This window comes from Lonchura striata, chromosome 2 (genome assembly GCF_050655825.1).
Source record: "Lonchura striata isolate lonStrDom1 chromosome 2, ASM5065582v1, whole genome shotgun sequence".
In the NCBI taxonomy this organism is placed as follows: Eukaryota; Metazoa; Chordata; class Aves; order Passeriformes; family Estrildidae; genus Lonchura; species Lonchura striata.
The window spans coordinates 25,075,020-25,090,254 of NC_140704.1; the positions used below are offsets into that span (position 1 = coordinate 25,075,020).

Here is a 15,235-nt window from a genome sequence, read left to right on the forward strand (position 1 = left end):
AACCTCAAGCAGTGACAAAATCCACAGTGTCCTGAAAGAGATGCCTTTGCAAAACCATTCCTTTGCAGATGGCTTAAATTATTGATACTTACAAACACATGACATTATTCGTTCAACTCAGATTTTTTTAAATCTCCATTGATAAAAAAATGCAGATTTGTCACACTATCCCAAAATTGCAGAGAAAAAAAATCATCAAATGCTGCAATTGTTCCTGGGGTTGTTTTATAGTTTAGAAGTTGTTGATTTGGTTACATTTCAACATAACCTAGTGTAAAAAGGAAGGAAGGGAAAAAAGAACCCAATTTTCCTTTGTTGATACGAACATTACATTTTAAATATTTTTTGTGTATTTGAAACTCCCATTGCTAAAAGGGTTTTAGGTGAACAAGAAATGCAGGATCAGATGTGAAATCAATAAGTCACTGAGATCCTTCCACTGAATTTTTTTCCATAAAGGATGTAAAATACCATGCAATTCCCTAGCTGCACTGCAAATGATGGATAAACAGCCATAGGCATGACTTTTCTGTTTGGGTTATGTAACTGTTCTCAGTGAAAACTACTTGCAATGAAGAGTACATTTGGTCCAAATTCAAGAAAATTATTTCACCTCATGATTTTTGTCTCTGTGGGAGCTCTATGTGAGGAGTGAAGCCTCTTTTTGTGTTACCTGGCACAAAATATAAAACAGTTACTCTTCTAAATTGTGGTAAAAGGCCCCAGAAACCAAGGAATCCATCATTACAGCCCAGGATAAAACTGTCCTCTGTCTTAAGTCTAAAATCAACAGTTTTCTGCCCTCTGCCCCCATGGCTGAATGACTGACAAGCACTTTCTTAAAAAGAACTTTTGTATATGGACAACATTGATTTAATGATGATTAACACTCCTGGCTTCCCACAAAGGGAAAGCAGAAGCACGTGCCAAATGGCTGAGATACTGATATCATCCTTGGAAGATGTTTCCCATGGGGCAAAGAGAAAGAAAAGTTAAAGTACATTTATTTTAATGACATAAAATGACAAGTAAATGTCCCAAATACAAGAAGCAATATGCTTTTAACAATTTGTCATATTGGAGAATTGGAGAGAACAGAGTGTTTTCATTATCTCGACAACAAAATGTGCCAGAGTGCATGAGGACCAGTGATTAATTAATTTGATTGCTCTTATAACACTGTTCAGTAGTTAAGAAAAATATCAATCCCACTTCAGTTCCATATTGTTCATTAACATATACTAAATCACCAGTCATTTCATTGAGCGAAAAACATGCTTAAGATTTGCTATCTCATGTTTGCATCTATTAGTCTATTAAATAAATTTACTAAGCCAAATTTAGACGGAGTTGTGCAGAACTCCTGACATGAGTTTTCTGGGATAAATCCATTCTTCCTGGCAGAATAAAGATTCATCATGAAACGTCCCATCACTGGTGTGAGTGAATGAGCCAGGGAGGCTGGTTTTGGGGCAAGAAGTTGTCCTCTGATACTCTAGAGTCAGCAACTGTGCTGATTTAGTGTTCCTAAGGCTTTCACCCTGAAACTGGAAAACACTTATCTCAATCCTTCCTCCTCTACAAGACTCTACAAAAAACTAGAAACCAAGCAGCATAGCCTTGCAGGTGATGAAAGCAGAATGTGAAATTTTCAAAAACTAAGGCTTGTTTGGAGAAAGGAGAATTAAAAAATGTCTATAATGTGTTTCATTTATTCCTCTGTGATCTTAGCTGCTTCCTAACACTCTCTGGGTGTAGAATCAGGCTACTGATACTAGAATCGCTACAGTAATTTACTGTAGGAGAAATGAACAGTGTGAAAACAACTAATGTTTCCACCCTCATTCTTAAATATAGACTTGCTTGTGGTGTCTTCTGTGTTTCCACTAGAAAGCTGTTCATTTGTGCCTCTCAGTCTCTCAATCTCCATATCTATGTGCAATGTTAAATTAATTTTCAATTATTTCCAATTATTTCCAATTACATAGTGACATTGCCTATAAAAGGTACATCAGTGAAAGTGATGGATTTGGGCAAATATAAAAGTCTATTAGTCTTCATATGACTGACATCATCTACCGTGAATCCTGCAGAGAATTTCACCTTGTCTTGCACAACATTCTTGTCTCTGAACTGGAGAGACATGGATTTGATGGATGGAGCACTCAGTGAATATGGAATTGGCTGGATGGTTGCACTGAAAGAGTTGTGATCAATGGCTCAATGTCCAAGGGGTAGCCAGTGACAAATTGTGTTCCCAGGTGTCAGGGTTGGGACCAGCACTGTTTAACATCGTTGTCAGACACATGGACAGTGGATTGAAGCACCCTCAACATGTTCACTGATCACACCCAGCTGTGTGGTTCAGCTGACACTTTGGAGTGAAGAGATACCATCCAGAGGTGTTGGAGACCAGGACATCCCTCTGGCTGTCCTGGCTGTCTCAAGACCCTGGTAGGAGTTTTCGAGACCTTGACAAAAAGTCAAAAACAGCTGCAGAAAAAATTGCCAGCTTTGTATGAAGAATTATCAACCAAGAATTACCAGAAGACCAAGAATTACCAGAATTCAGGAGGTCAAGATGGAGGAATTTAGGCATGTCCTAGCCTTCTTTTCCTTCTTCTTGTCTTCTATGTCTTGGTGTGATGGTGACACTTTCCTATAGGTTTAAGGTAGAGATTCACAGTCTAACATAGATAATAGGTATTGGCAAGAGATTGTAAACATACTACACGTAATTTTGAGTATATAATGTGGGAGCCGCCTGAGGCTTGAGGCAGATTGCCATGGCTTCCTTTCTGGATGGACTTCAGCAGGTCAGAGAAAGAATATTCTAGATAAGGAAAAATAAACAACCTTAAAAGTGCAATCGGACACATTCCAGGCTCCTTCTTTGGCTGCACGGGCTAGGAAACGAACTTTTACACTGTTGGGGTCCCGACAAGCTCACCCTGACACAGGGGGCTTTCATGGGCTTGAGAGGTGGGTCATGTGAGTCTCATGAAGTTCAACAAGGCCAAGTGCAAGGTCCTAAGCACAAATACAGGCTGGACTGAGAAGGGATTGAGAGCAGGCCTGAGGGGAAGGACTTGGGGGTGTTGGTTGATGAGAAACTCATCAGAGCTGGTAATGGGGTCTCTCCATCCATGGAGACAGTCAAAACCCAGCCACACACAGCTGTCAGCAATCTTCTCCAGCTGATCCTGCTCTGACCAAGGGGTTGGACCGGACAATCTCTAGATATGCCTCCCAACATTGGAAATTCGGTGAGTCTGTCTCTGACACATCATACTTGTTTTCGCTTCCCTGTCTGATATTGATGTGGAAGTCTGCTGAGTTGAGACTGTCTCTTAGTCTGTGGAGTCCTCCCAGGACCATCTGAACATCAGAGTGTCCTTGCCTCACAGAATGAAGGTCATTTGCTTTCAGAAGGCCTGAATTTAAAAATTGCTTGTTTAGGAAAGCACTTACCAATTTGCTTGGCTGTAAGTAGGCTTTTGAGTCATTAAAATAATGGAGAACTTAGAAGAATTAATTACAATTAAGTTCATGGACTTCTGAGAAAATATGAACTTAAGTAAGTTCTTTCCTCATCTGGGACTTTAAAGTATTCTTGGTTCAATATGTTTGATCTTCTGACTGTGCCTTGGTTCTCATGGCCTTTGCATTTCTTGTAGGGGTTTGGACTCAGTGCTACACTTGAGAATTATCTGTGACTTTCCTACAAGCATCTGTGACTACTACACCCAACTTCACAGGCTGAGTTGTAGATAATTGTTCTTGCAGCATCTGTACTGGTTTCTAATTCATCTGTGGCTTCACTTAGTTCGGTTGATCAGACACACTAGTTTGAGGAACTGCTTCCATAGAAACCACAAAACCATCCCCAGAGCATGAGAATAACTTGTGTTTCTATTCCTATTCTCCAGACCTGGAATTTGCTACCACTGTGGGCTCTCTAAAGTCTGACTCTGGTATTTCCAGAACTTGCCATCAAGTGATTATTTGTTGTGCTTTCACTGTGAGGAGAAGAGTCCAGGATACCAAAATCTAAGCCTAAGCTCAGTCTCTGCATAGTGTTAGATGGGAACACCTCTAGATAGAGACTATTAGCCTCACTCCTGAGGCCTGGTCCTGGTTCCAGCAGGAAGGAGATTCTGCCTGGACAAGTGTGCAGCATTAAGAAACTTAAGTCTTGAGACAAATGGCTGGGGCACTTTATGAGAATGGGGCTGACTGCCCATGTTCTATATCAGATAATATCAGAGAGATAATATGCAAAAGTAATTCAGGAAGAGTGGCCAAAATTCCTGGATTTGTCCTTCACAGACATGTTCCCCAGGTAATTCCTATATAGGAGTGGCTTCACCTTCAGAGATGCTTTAGAAGCTGGCTAACTGCAACACTTACAGAAAGCTTTGGTTTGCATGATGTTTTGAGTATGTGCCTCTCTAGATCTGATCTCATTTGCAGTGCTTAAAATAAGATGCTTATCTGGCATTTCTTACCATTGTGCCCTAGTAAATTTTTCAGGTAATGCTATTATTTGCTCAGTGAAGAGGCCTTCATCAGACTGAGATGCTTTAGTAGGGATTTTGTTGCAAACCCATCAATAATAAAGTAGTCTCTGTCTGACACCACTTGCAGCTATAGTTAGCAGTTGTGGCAGGCAGTGACACCATGACCCTACAGGTATAGCAGCTCTGGTCCAGAAGCCTTTGGCTAATGCTGAGCTGAAACCAGTGAGCCCTGCTGCATGAAGCTGCACGCCAGACTGCCATGCTCAAGCTGACACTTACCATCTGCTCCAAATTGTGGCCAGCCTGTGGAACAAGCGGGCAGAAGGTCTCTGCGCTCCACCCAGAGACACATATCCTCAGGCTCCAGGTCTGAAATGATGGTGTAGACCCATCATTTCAAGCCTGTCAATAATTCAGTCAAAACTATTAAGAGTGCTCATGAATAACTGTAGAGTATCATGACATAAATAAAATAGACAAACCAAGTTCTTGCTTCTTCAACATGCAAGCACATGGACATTAATTTTTTGACCCTGAGATCTGATAAGCAGCCAGGTCCTAGTCAGAGAAAACAAACATATTTGTGTACTTAGCATCTAAGAAGTTGGTTGAAAAGAAAACTTTATTTTGATGTGCTATTGTTATGAAATTTCTCCTTATTTCTCCAGGCTTTAGTGATCTCATAATCAGTCTAACAAAGGCAGTATGATACTCAGCAAAGACTGTATTCTCAGGCTTGCATGTGTGTGCAGTAATTCAGGGTTATTGAATTGACTCCTTGTTGCATTAATGGATAAAGGCACACAGGATATCCCTGTATTAAATCTGAGAAATATCGGGATTATCTGCATTTGCATTACAGCAAGCAGTTTTACTGTTTTTCCGAGTCACCAGGACCCTGCTGAATGAATAATGCACTTTGCAGAAGGGCTGAAGTGTAGATTCCCATTTGCAAAGGCAGCTTGTGAACTTTTCTCCTGATTATTTTTCTCTTCTAGTTACATGGGCTGAACCTGCAGTTACAGAGATGAAAGCAGAAAGCTCCAGTTTTCTGCTCTATTTAAAATGAAGTCATAAGGCTGGATATTGCCTTCCTGCAGACTTGGGCAGAGTGCTCTGATTCTACTGCAATAATCAGATGTCAGCACTGAGATTAGATGCCAGAGTTACCTACCCTGTAAACTCAGCTAAGAAAGGCTGTATTTCCTGACATACTCTTTTCCTTATTTTGAAGGACTTAGTACTTTTTCAATAAAAATAAATTTAATTTGTGGCTACATTTCAGCTCCATTGGTTTGATGGTATAAGTGGAGCAATACCAGCTTTGGATTTAGAGCAGTCGTGTGGCTGAGTCTCTCTGTACAGCTTTCATGTGGTCTGGTGAGACATTCTTAGAATCCCCAAACATTTTTGAAGATCCTAAACTGGAGACATTCACAATTCTTCCCTCCCTTTCTACCATTAATCCTTCATGTTTTAACAAGCACTGAAGTTAATACAGCCTACACTCTTTCCTGTCACATTGGGCCCCCTCCCTCCTTTCTTTCTCTTGAATAAAGCAATCTGTTCTTTCCCGTCCATACTCTTGTAAATCAAAGGGGTAGATGTCGACACACACCATAACCAAGTATAAACTTCCTTTTTTTAATTAAACAGAGTTCTGACATTTGGTTTGAAGAAGTGTTTGTTTGGTTTTATTTATTTTTTTAAATATGTGAACGATGTCAACTGCTTTTATTTTATTTTTAGTAGAGACAAATTTTGTATGGTACCGCAAATAATCTCCAGCACAAAATCTTTCAGATGTTGTTTCATAGTTTAATAGGAAGACAGTTGGAGAGGAGCAAGAAGTCTTGGAATTTGAAGCTTTTAGACTTAAGACGTTATCTCTTTGGTACAGGTTTTTGTACACATAAATCATGTTTTAACTTCCTTTTCAAATTTAATTTCAAAACCAGCTGTAATTCTGTTGCTATTCTCTTTGCTGTTTTCTTATTACTACTAATTCTACTTAGACAGTTATATGAAATACAGAACTATCCAAACTCACAATAGCAGGTGCTAAAAATAAACAGTACTCTTGGAAGGAACACAGGCTTTGTTTCAGTGTACAAGAACAGGTATCTTGGTAGCCAGAGCAAAGTCACCATAAAGTTGCCTCTTTCAAGATATCCAACACCTATTGTGGTGCAAAACCAGAGAAAGGTCCCTAAACCAGAGAAAGTGTTCAGATCTCCTACTTTCCATGATTATTCTCAGTCCATGACTAGTCATAAAAAAGGGCTTTGTTTAATAATTCAGTTGTTTTATTTTTAGATGATGGTTTTAATCCACATTTGCAGTTGAAGTATGTCATCACTATGATGTAGGGGGCCAGATATATGTGTGTATAGCAATGCAGGAATGAAAAGGTCTCCTGACTGCCTGGTCAGAAGAAGGTTGGGCAGCTCTCAGAGGGACTGTGAGTGCTTAGACACTGTAAATGCTGCTCTTGATGAGCAGGACTGAGAACAAAAGGTTATGAGTAAGTTGCATGTGTACTTCTGGCCTTCCTTTTTATTTATTTATTCCTCAGGAGTGCAGACATAAGTGATGAGTGGTTCAGTCCCTGTTCTTCAGTTCCTATGGATGAAGGACTATGAGTATGGCACCTTTTCATGGTTTTGTCTAAGGAGCAGTACCACAGCTTTGTCCTTCTACTCTCAGTCCTTCAAGCACAGAACAGGATCTGCCACTTCAGCAAGAAGCCCAGCTGTATGCTGGGGTGAATCAGGCACAGAATCACCATCTAGGCAAGGGAGGAGATCGTCCTGCTCTGCTCTGGGGTGGCCTCACCTTGAATAATGTGTGCACATTTTGGGTGTCACAGTATAAAAAGGACATTAAACTATTAAGACTGTCCAAAGGAGGACCACAAGGATGCTGAAGGGCCCTGAGGGAAGCCATATGAGGAGCAGCTTAAGTCACTTGGTCTGTTCAGCCTGGAGGAGACTGAGGGAAGAGTTCATTGCAGTTACAACTTCCTCGTGAGGGTAGAGGAGGAACAGGTACTGATCTCTTCTCTGTGATGACCAGTGACAGGACTCAAGAAAATGGCACAAAGCTGCATCAAGAGGGATTTATGTTGGTTATCACGAGAAGGTTTTTCACTCAGAAGGTGGTTGAGCACTGGAACAAGCTTCCCCAGGAAAGTGTTACAGCACCAAGCCTGGCAGAGTTCAAGAAGTGTTTGGACAAGGCTCTCAGCATATGGTGATTCTTAATGGGTCCTGTGCAGGAGTTGGACTCGATGATCCTGATGGGTCCCTTCCAACTCAGCATATTCTATGATTCTCTGAACTCAGCTGCAGGTGATTTCATTGCATGCAGTGTCAGAGTGACCCACAGCAGCATGCCACTGATGGTAGTGCTTTTTCACATGCATGTGCTCAGCTAGAAAATCCACCCAGGAGCTTCCTGAGAACCTGCTGCAATATAACCGGGTCTTCTGGAGCCTAGAAATCCCTGTGAACTCCTTGGATTGCTTCTTCCCACTGACAAAGTATTGTTTTGAGATACATCTGGTGCAAGGCGTAGGCATATGGCACCAGTATGGCAGTGCTGGCTCCGGGGGTGGTTTCCTGCAGAAGAGGTCTGGCTGAAGGCAGTAGTCACTGCCTATGGAGAGTTATTATTATTTAGCACCCAGGTCTTTGTGAACTTGTCTGACTGGTGGCTGGGCAGAGTGCCATGTGAGCGTAAAGACAGGAGCAGAGACAACTGAGTCTCCAGGGCCTTACACACATCTCATGTGGGCACTGAGGTCAGGCTTCTCAGCAGGGAGAAGCTAAATGACTGTCTGTCCCAAGCACATGTACCTGTGGTTGACGGGATATGCCATCATTAATCCAAATCTTGGCTGTATTAAACTTCTAAAATAAAAAACAGCTTTTCCAGCCACTTGAAGAGGGCTGGGGGCCTGTTTGGATCTATGCATTAGTGGGGAGGGAGGGAAGGAGCAGGGAGGTGGACCAGGACTGATGAGCAAAAGGTTATGATATGGAGCCATGCTCCACAGTACTCCTCCCCACGGGTTGAGATGACCTGACCCCCCAACCAAGGCAGGGGGCAAAGTGTGCTGCCTTCCTCCCCACAACTGCAGACCTCTCCAAGGGCTGGGCAACACTTCTGTCTGTAAGGCCCAGCCCTCCCTTTGCTGTAACAAGAGCACGGACATCTCATGTTTTGTTTCTTAATTATGTTTTCAGCACAGTGCTTGCTGCAGCTGCAAGCAGAAGCTTTAGCATTTGAGAAACAGGATTGCCTGTTTGCCTGGCAAAATCCTCAGGTTTAGCAGCCTAAGCTCTCTCTTATGCTTGGGCAGTGCTCCCACGTGGAAATAACTCAGGTTTCCCTTTCTGGCCCTTGGAGAAATGCTCACCTCCACAGAGAGGCAGAACATGCACAGGGGATGAGGCAGCAGCACCAGCATTGTTGTCCCACTAAGAGTACAACATCTGGGTAAAAGATCACAAAGCCAGAAACGCCAGAAAAACTTTACTAAGGCCACTGAGAAAGCTAAGGAGAGACAGAAACAGCAAAATCCAGTAGGCTGTATTTGCACAGGGAGAGAAAACACCTGAGCATTAGGCTGAAGTAAATGATTCACTGCGCAGTGCAAGTCAGAGGAATGCAGATCATCAGACACTGTGATTTTGCCTGTCTCTTGTGGGTCCCAACAGTTGCTCAAAAAGATGCTTTGTGGCACCCATAAAAAGATAATGGTGGGAATCTCCTAGCCTTAAATCTGCTTTTCTGCTATGAACACTAAATTCCATGTGGAATTGCTTCTGACATGATTCCTCCTACATTTAGTTATGCACTGTTGCCATATACTGTGAAACTAGCTGCTTCTGTCCTCTGCAACGGGTAACTAAGCACCTACAGTATAAAATATCCCTCACTGAAAAACTGGGAAGCTTTACCATTGCTATTGGAAAGTGCCATGAGATTTACCTAGAAGGGTGTGGCAGAAGTGCAACCAAGGATATGCTGTTATTTTAAAAACCTGACCATGTGCTTGTTCCTCCCCCTTTGAAGTCAGTGGCAAAGCTGTTTCAGAGGAGCAAGACTACTTGAACAGGCAAACAAGAAGCAGCCTGGGGGCAGAAGAGGCTTACAGGGAATGGTTTCTGCTGCTGTCCTGGAGCACAGAGCTGTTCAGACAGACTGGAGACCTGTCAGCCACTCTCTCCCATTAAGACTGAGAAATTAATGCTTTTCAAGTTCTTAAATGAATGGGCTTAATCTTACAGACCTTACTCATCAGAGTACTGCCATTAATTTTAAGAAAATAATCACTGTATTAAGTGCTATGGAATGGAGTCCTTAAATTGTTAAATTCTAATATTTGACAGATTTTTTTTTATTGGATAGAAAAATAATACTGACATAATTAAAAGGATGTGAACATTTTACCTTTTGAAGACTGCAAGCTGCTTTGGAGTGAGATGTAAAACTAGAAGCAGTGCAGAGAGCTCAAGCCCATGTCATGTCTGTAGTTTATTTTTGAACTTTATGAAAAACACACTTTAGCAGTTTCTATCCTGACCATTCAACTGTATTCTGGCATTCTAAATGCAAAAACATGCTAACCATGAAAGCAGAACTTTTAAAAATACACTGTCCACTTGGCTTCTTTGCCCTGCTTCAGAGTCTCCCAAGTTTGTTTGGGACAAACTTGGGAACTTTGTTGTGGAATGACTGTTTGAATTGGGGCTTCTTAAAATACATGTGGAGCCTTGTAGCTGCTGTGGGGTGTACCCAGTGGTGGAGCTGTACTATTTTAAAATCATCTGGCTATTTCACTTCATGTAAGAATATCTGTCAGCTTAGTTATAAGGAATGAGAGAGGTTGATTAAAACAACTCACAAAGCCATTAAACAAAGAGATGAAATGTAGAACATGTGCTGTAGGGTCGTTTTAATGATAATGTGGGGGGGATCTGTGGAAACTGGATGGCAGCTGCAGTGTAGCTGCATTTTAAACCCCTCTTAACAGTACCAATATCCCGTTCCTTAGGGGTGGAGTTTCTTTTCTGTAAAGCTAGGTCCTTTGGAAATGGTGTTTGGAAGCTTCCTCTCATTGCTATGACTGACCATAATGGAATTGCTGTGCTCAAGCCCTTTAAGACTAAAATGGGCATTTATGTACACTAATCATCTAGTCATTAGGTGCCAGATTCTATAACAAAACAGAAATGTATGTGGAAGCATTAGTCAAGAGGAGAAAGTATAAAGATGTCAAGTGAACAGCCAGGAGGATCCAGAGAGAGTGGGGAAGAAGAAAAGTAATGGCAGGTTTTTTCATTTTATCTTATTAGGTAAAAAAAACACCAGTAATAAATATACTGCTGTGTGCTGTTAAGTATGTCTATTAAATTCACTTAGCGTATAATCTGGCTTTAAACAATTGATATCAGGCAGCCACATGAATTCAGTAAAAACTGTTTAAATTTCCCATTTTACTTTGTTCTTAATAACTTAGTTATAGGCATCAAGATTTAGCATAATTAATTCTAGCCCTATCAGAAGGGGTTTCAAGTCTCTCATGAGTTCAAATCAATCTCTAGCCTTAGAAATCCTCATGAGGAGCAGTAGCAAAAGGACGTAACACATCTGCCCATGTCAAAAGTTTTACAATCCCATCCACTTCTCCCAGAGACAGGGCCATTACCTAGGTACACACTGGGTCTAGTTCAGCTTGGCAGCTCCAGTGTTCCTAATTCAACAAAGTTGACTTAAATGTCTGCCATGCTTTTTATGCAAATGAAATATAGTAATTTAGTTAACCCTTTGTCATTGAGTAAATTGTGTTCCCAGACGAGAATACCAACACATCAAAATATCCAGTTATTAAAATATTTTTTTAAAATTGCATTAAATGAAGACATATCATCCAGGACCAATTATATAAAAATGGGAAATAATTATTTAAGAAGAGCATGGAAGACTTAAAGGAGTTACTGCTTCTTGCTCTTGGCTGTAGATTGTAGGTACATTAAGGTCTGGGGACTGTTTCCTTGAGGGTTTTAGCTGGTGTGTTATTTTAAAGACATTGAAAAGTGGTAGTTGGGATAGATAACAATCTCCATACTGGCTTGTGGGGCACTCTACCAAGTAGCCAGGGTACCCATCACACCTGTCTGGCTCCTGTGCATCCCCAGCTAAAGAAAATATACAAACATAACTCAGCTGCCATTAGGATGAGAAAAAAAAACTCAGTTTTGCTTAGACAGAAAAAAAGTCTGGTTCCCTTTGTTCTTAGACCTTGGTAGCAGAGGAATCAGACATTGATCCAACAATGAGACACAGCTTGTCAGCTGATGCTCTCAAGACAGCACACCTTGAGGTGAACTTCAGAGGGTTTTTTTCACAGACTTGCCTCAAGCTGCCTGAGTTAAAAGTTAGAGGAGAAGCAGGGGAAGAGCTCTCCCTGATGGGATGTCATGGCCAGGATGCCATTCTCTGTTTGGCTGGAAATGGTTAGTTGAAGTTCTCACTTCCAGAAAATAAATTAAGCACCTTACCATCACTGTCGTGGAGAGGTTATCTCAGGTTTTTAGCATCATGCTCAGACTCATCCTGTATTTTTCCTAGAAACATACACATTTTAGAGTCAAAGTTAGTTCTTTGCATGTGTCCTGTTGCTTTAGTAGAATTACTAGCGTGCAAAGAGTATGAATAAAATTCATACAGTGATTCCTAAAATACAAGATGTTACTTTCAGTATGCTTCCCTAGGGAGAGAACTGAAGATGTCTGACCATGTAATCCCTCTCTTCTCTACCTCTTTTCTTCCAGTCCTCCGTGATGTCTGTCTGTTTTGCCCGCTTTCACCCAAACCTGGTTGTTGGTGGAACTTACTCTGGCCAAATTGTCCTGTGGGATAATCGCAGTCACAGGCGCACTCCAGTTCAGAGAACTCCCCTGTCTGCTGCTGCTCACACGGTAAGGATAAAAATCACCTCCTCTTCCCTTAGAGGAGATGGTCAGCAGGGAAAGGCAGCTGCCTAGTTGTGTCTACAATGCTAGTTGCCACACAGATGAAAACAGAAGTGTGGCCCTTGAAGGGAAAAAAAGTAGACCTGAGACATGAACAATCACCTCTTGTAAGTGCTTAATCATCACACGTTGTACAACCAAGTCAGGACGTTATTCTCCTTTCCAAGAAAGAATGCAGGACTGAGTACAACACTTGAGTGAAGCAAGCACCCATGTGCCAGAACAGTGGCACTTTAATTCTTGTCCCCATTGTCTGTAAAGAGAGCCAGAGCACTGTGGAGGCTGTATGCCTCTCAGTCCAACGTGGCAGGCAATTGGAGTCACTATTTTTGCCTTGGTGTACGCAAATTTCTCCTTTGAATCAAATTAGGCACCTGTGAGAGTCTCATAGTAGATCCTATAAGTAGACACTGGTGCCCTCAGAAAAAGTGGGGCAATTTGCTTCTGTTTTCTAATAGATCAATACATAAATCCCTGCCATGGTCATCTGCTCCAGACAGGGCCACAGGGCAGAGTTTGCACACTGTAGTTTGTTTCAACAGAATGATGCAGGAGAGCATTTTGTTGACACATGAGTACTTACAGATAATTATTGATTATGTCAATGGGCTCTAGTGATTTCTGAGAGAGAAATGGGCAGGGAAGTAACACAAGATGCCTGAGAAAGAAGAGACTTTGTGATATGAGGATGATGTCTGTGATAGGAGAGGCTCTTACACTGCAAAGAGCTCACATTGTGCTAGAGGAAGAGACAAGCCTGGGCTGCCTGCTAAAGTGTTCTCACTCTGCTCTGGCACTGACATCCCGTCCATCCTGCACAAACAACTTGTGCATTCTTGAGCTCTCCCCCTCCAGGGTCTGAGCATGGGCAGACTCTTCAGGAGAGATGAAAGGTGGAGTAGTCATCCTGGGAGCAAGCTTAGAGCAATTTCTGAGTGGAAACTAGAAAGGAGGAGGAAAATGCAAAAATATTATATAAGGGTGCAGAAAACCACAGATTTTCTGTAATATAAGGAACTGAACTTGACAAAGCACTCTGAGGGATAAGATGATAATCTTGTTCTAGCAGAATGAAGGTTCAGTGCAGCTCCAGCTTTTACAAGTCTGTGATTCTAATGTTTGGAATTTGCAGATCAAGGTTCAGCTTTCAGTTGACTGTGACAACATAATCCCTGGAGTTAAAAGACAACTCCAGAAGCCAGGCCATGTGAATTACTGCTGAAGATTCAGTATGGGGCCAGTATTATGATTGCAAGTCTCTTATATTAAAAATTACAGGTGTGCACAGACGTGCTTAGTGGGCCAGGCAATACAAATATTGTTCTCTAAATTTCCACTATCATGAATGTTGATGTAATTATCTAATGATCTGTGCCATGGGTTGCAACTTCAACATTGCTTTTCATTTCCCTAATGTTTTTGCTCATTTTGTTGCCAGTAAGGTCGTTCAATCTGCATGAAAAGAAACAGTTTCTCCTGGAAGTGCAATTTAGAGATGTAGCAGACCAGAAAACTAGTGACAAGAAGCTGACTGTCACTGAAAATTGAACAACTGGGACTCAAAATCTAGTGGAAAAGCAAAGATTAATGGGAAGTAATTTGTTTACACTCAAAAATAATTTAAGGCAAAATTGTACCTCCTGGAATTATATATTAAAACAGTTTTATTATTGCAATAGAATAATAAAACAGTGTTTTCCTTTTGAAAAATATAAATAAATTACTTTCAGTGGTGGGTGGGCACTTTATGTGCTGTCATGGATTGGTATAAATGTGTGTTTACACAGTCTAATATGAGGAAGCATGATGTTTTAAGCAGTGCTCAGATTTTACAGTAAGAGTTGCTTACTTTATATTTGTTTATAAGAATTACTTACATAAACTGTAAATGAGGTCTTGGTTGCAAAAGGCTGGTTTGAATCCTTGCTGCCAAAAAAAAAATTAAATCAAGACAATGCTACATTAGCAATGTTACTTTTTGTACTGCTAGATACGTGAGCTGAATAATTTTTTTTTTTATTTCAACTCATGCTCTGTGTGAAAGAAGGATTCTTCTCTTTTCTTTTTCTTGCTTTGTTTATTTTGAAACAGATAGATCGTGTTGTTTTCCCTGACTTAAGCCTTCCTGAAATTTAGTATCACTGATTACTGCCTGGATTCACCAGGAAAGAGAATTCTACCCACAGCTTACTCACTAATTTCCTTTCACACCCACCACACATCTGCACTTGGGACAACAGGAAATTTTAATTAAGACAAAACCTTTTTGCATGATGATTTCATTTCCAAGATAAATAAAAGCAAGCTGGCAGCAACCCTTTGAAAGGAAGGAGCCTGTTCAGACTTTCTGTTACATACAGTTGGTTGTCTTTGTCATCCGCTTTCCTTACATCTTTTCATTTCGGCCATGAGTTTTATTGTGCATGCAATTGATGGCTGGTAGCCCTGATTAAAGCCAGCCCTGACACACTGAGGTGCTGTTGGAAAGACATGGTTCATTCTTTCCCCCCTACTAAATATTCTAGATGTTTCACTGCTTGCTGTAGCTTCCTCACACCCACTCTGTCTGTTTGGTCTACTGAAGGTCAAAAGCCCATTAAACAAATAGGTCTGTGCTTATTTCACACATCAGTATGCAGTTATCATGTTTTGCACTGGGGTCATTAGCTTACA

The 15,235-nt window shown here is 41.2% G+C and overlaps 1 protein-coding gene across 21 annotated transcripts in view; it reads left to right on the top strand.

Moving 5' to 3' along the window:
- DYNC1I1 (dynein cytoplasmic 1 intermediate chain 1) overlaps positions 1-15,235 on the top strand; it is a 184,051-nt gene that overhangs the window by 123,876 nt on the left and 44,940 nt on the right. For all 21 annotated transcript variants that reach the window (XM_021538380.4, XM_021538382.4, XM_021538378.4 and 18 more), the window contains one exon: positions 12,362-12,508. In XM_021538380.4, the coding sequence (XP_021394055.1) occupies positions 12,362-12,508 (147 nt within the window). The remainder of the gene's footprint in view (positions 1-12,361; positions 12,509-15,235) is intronic.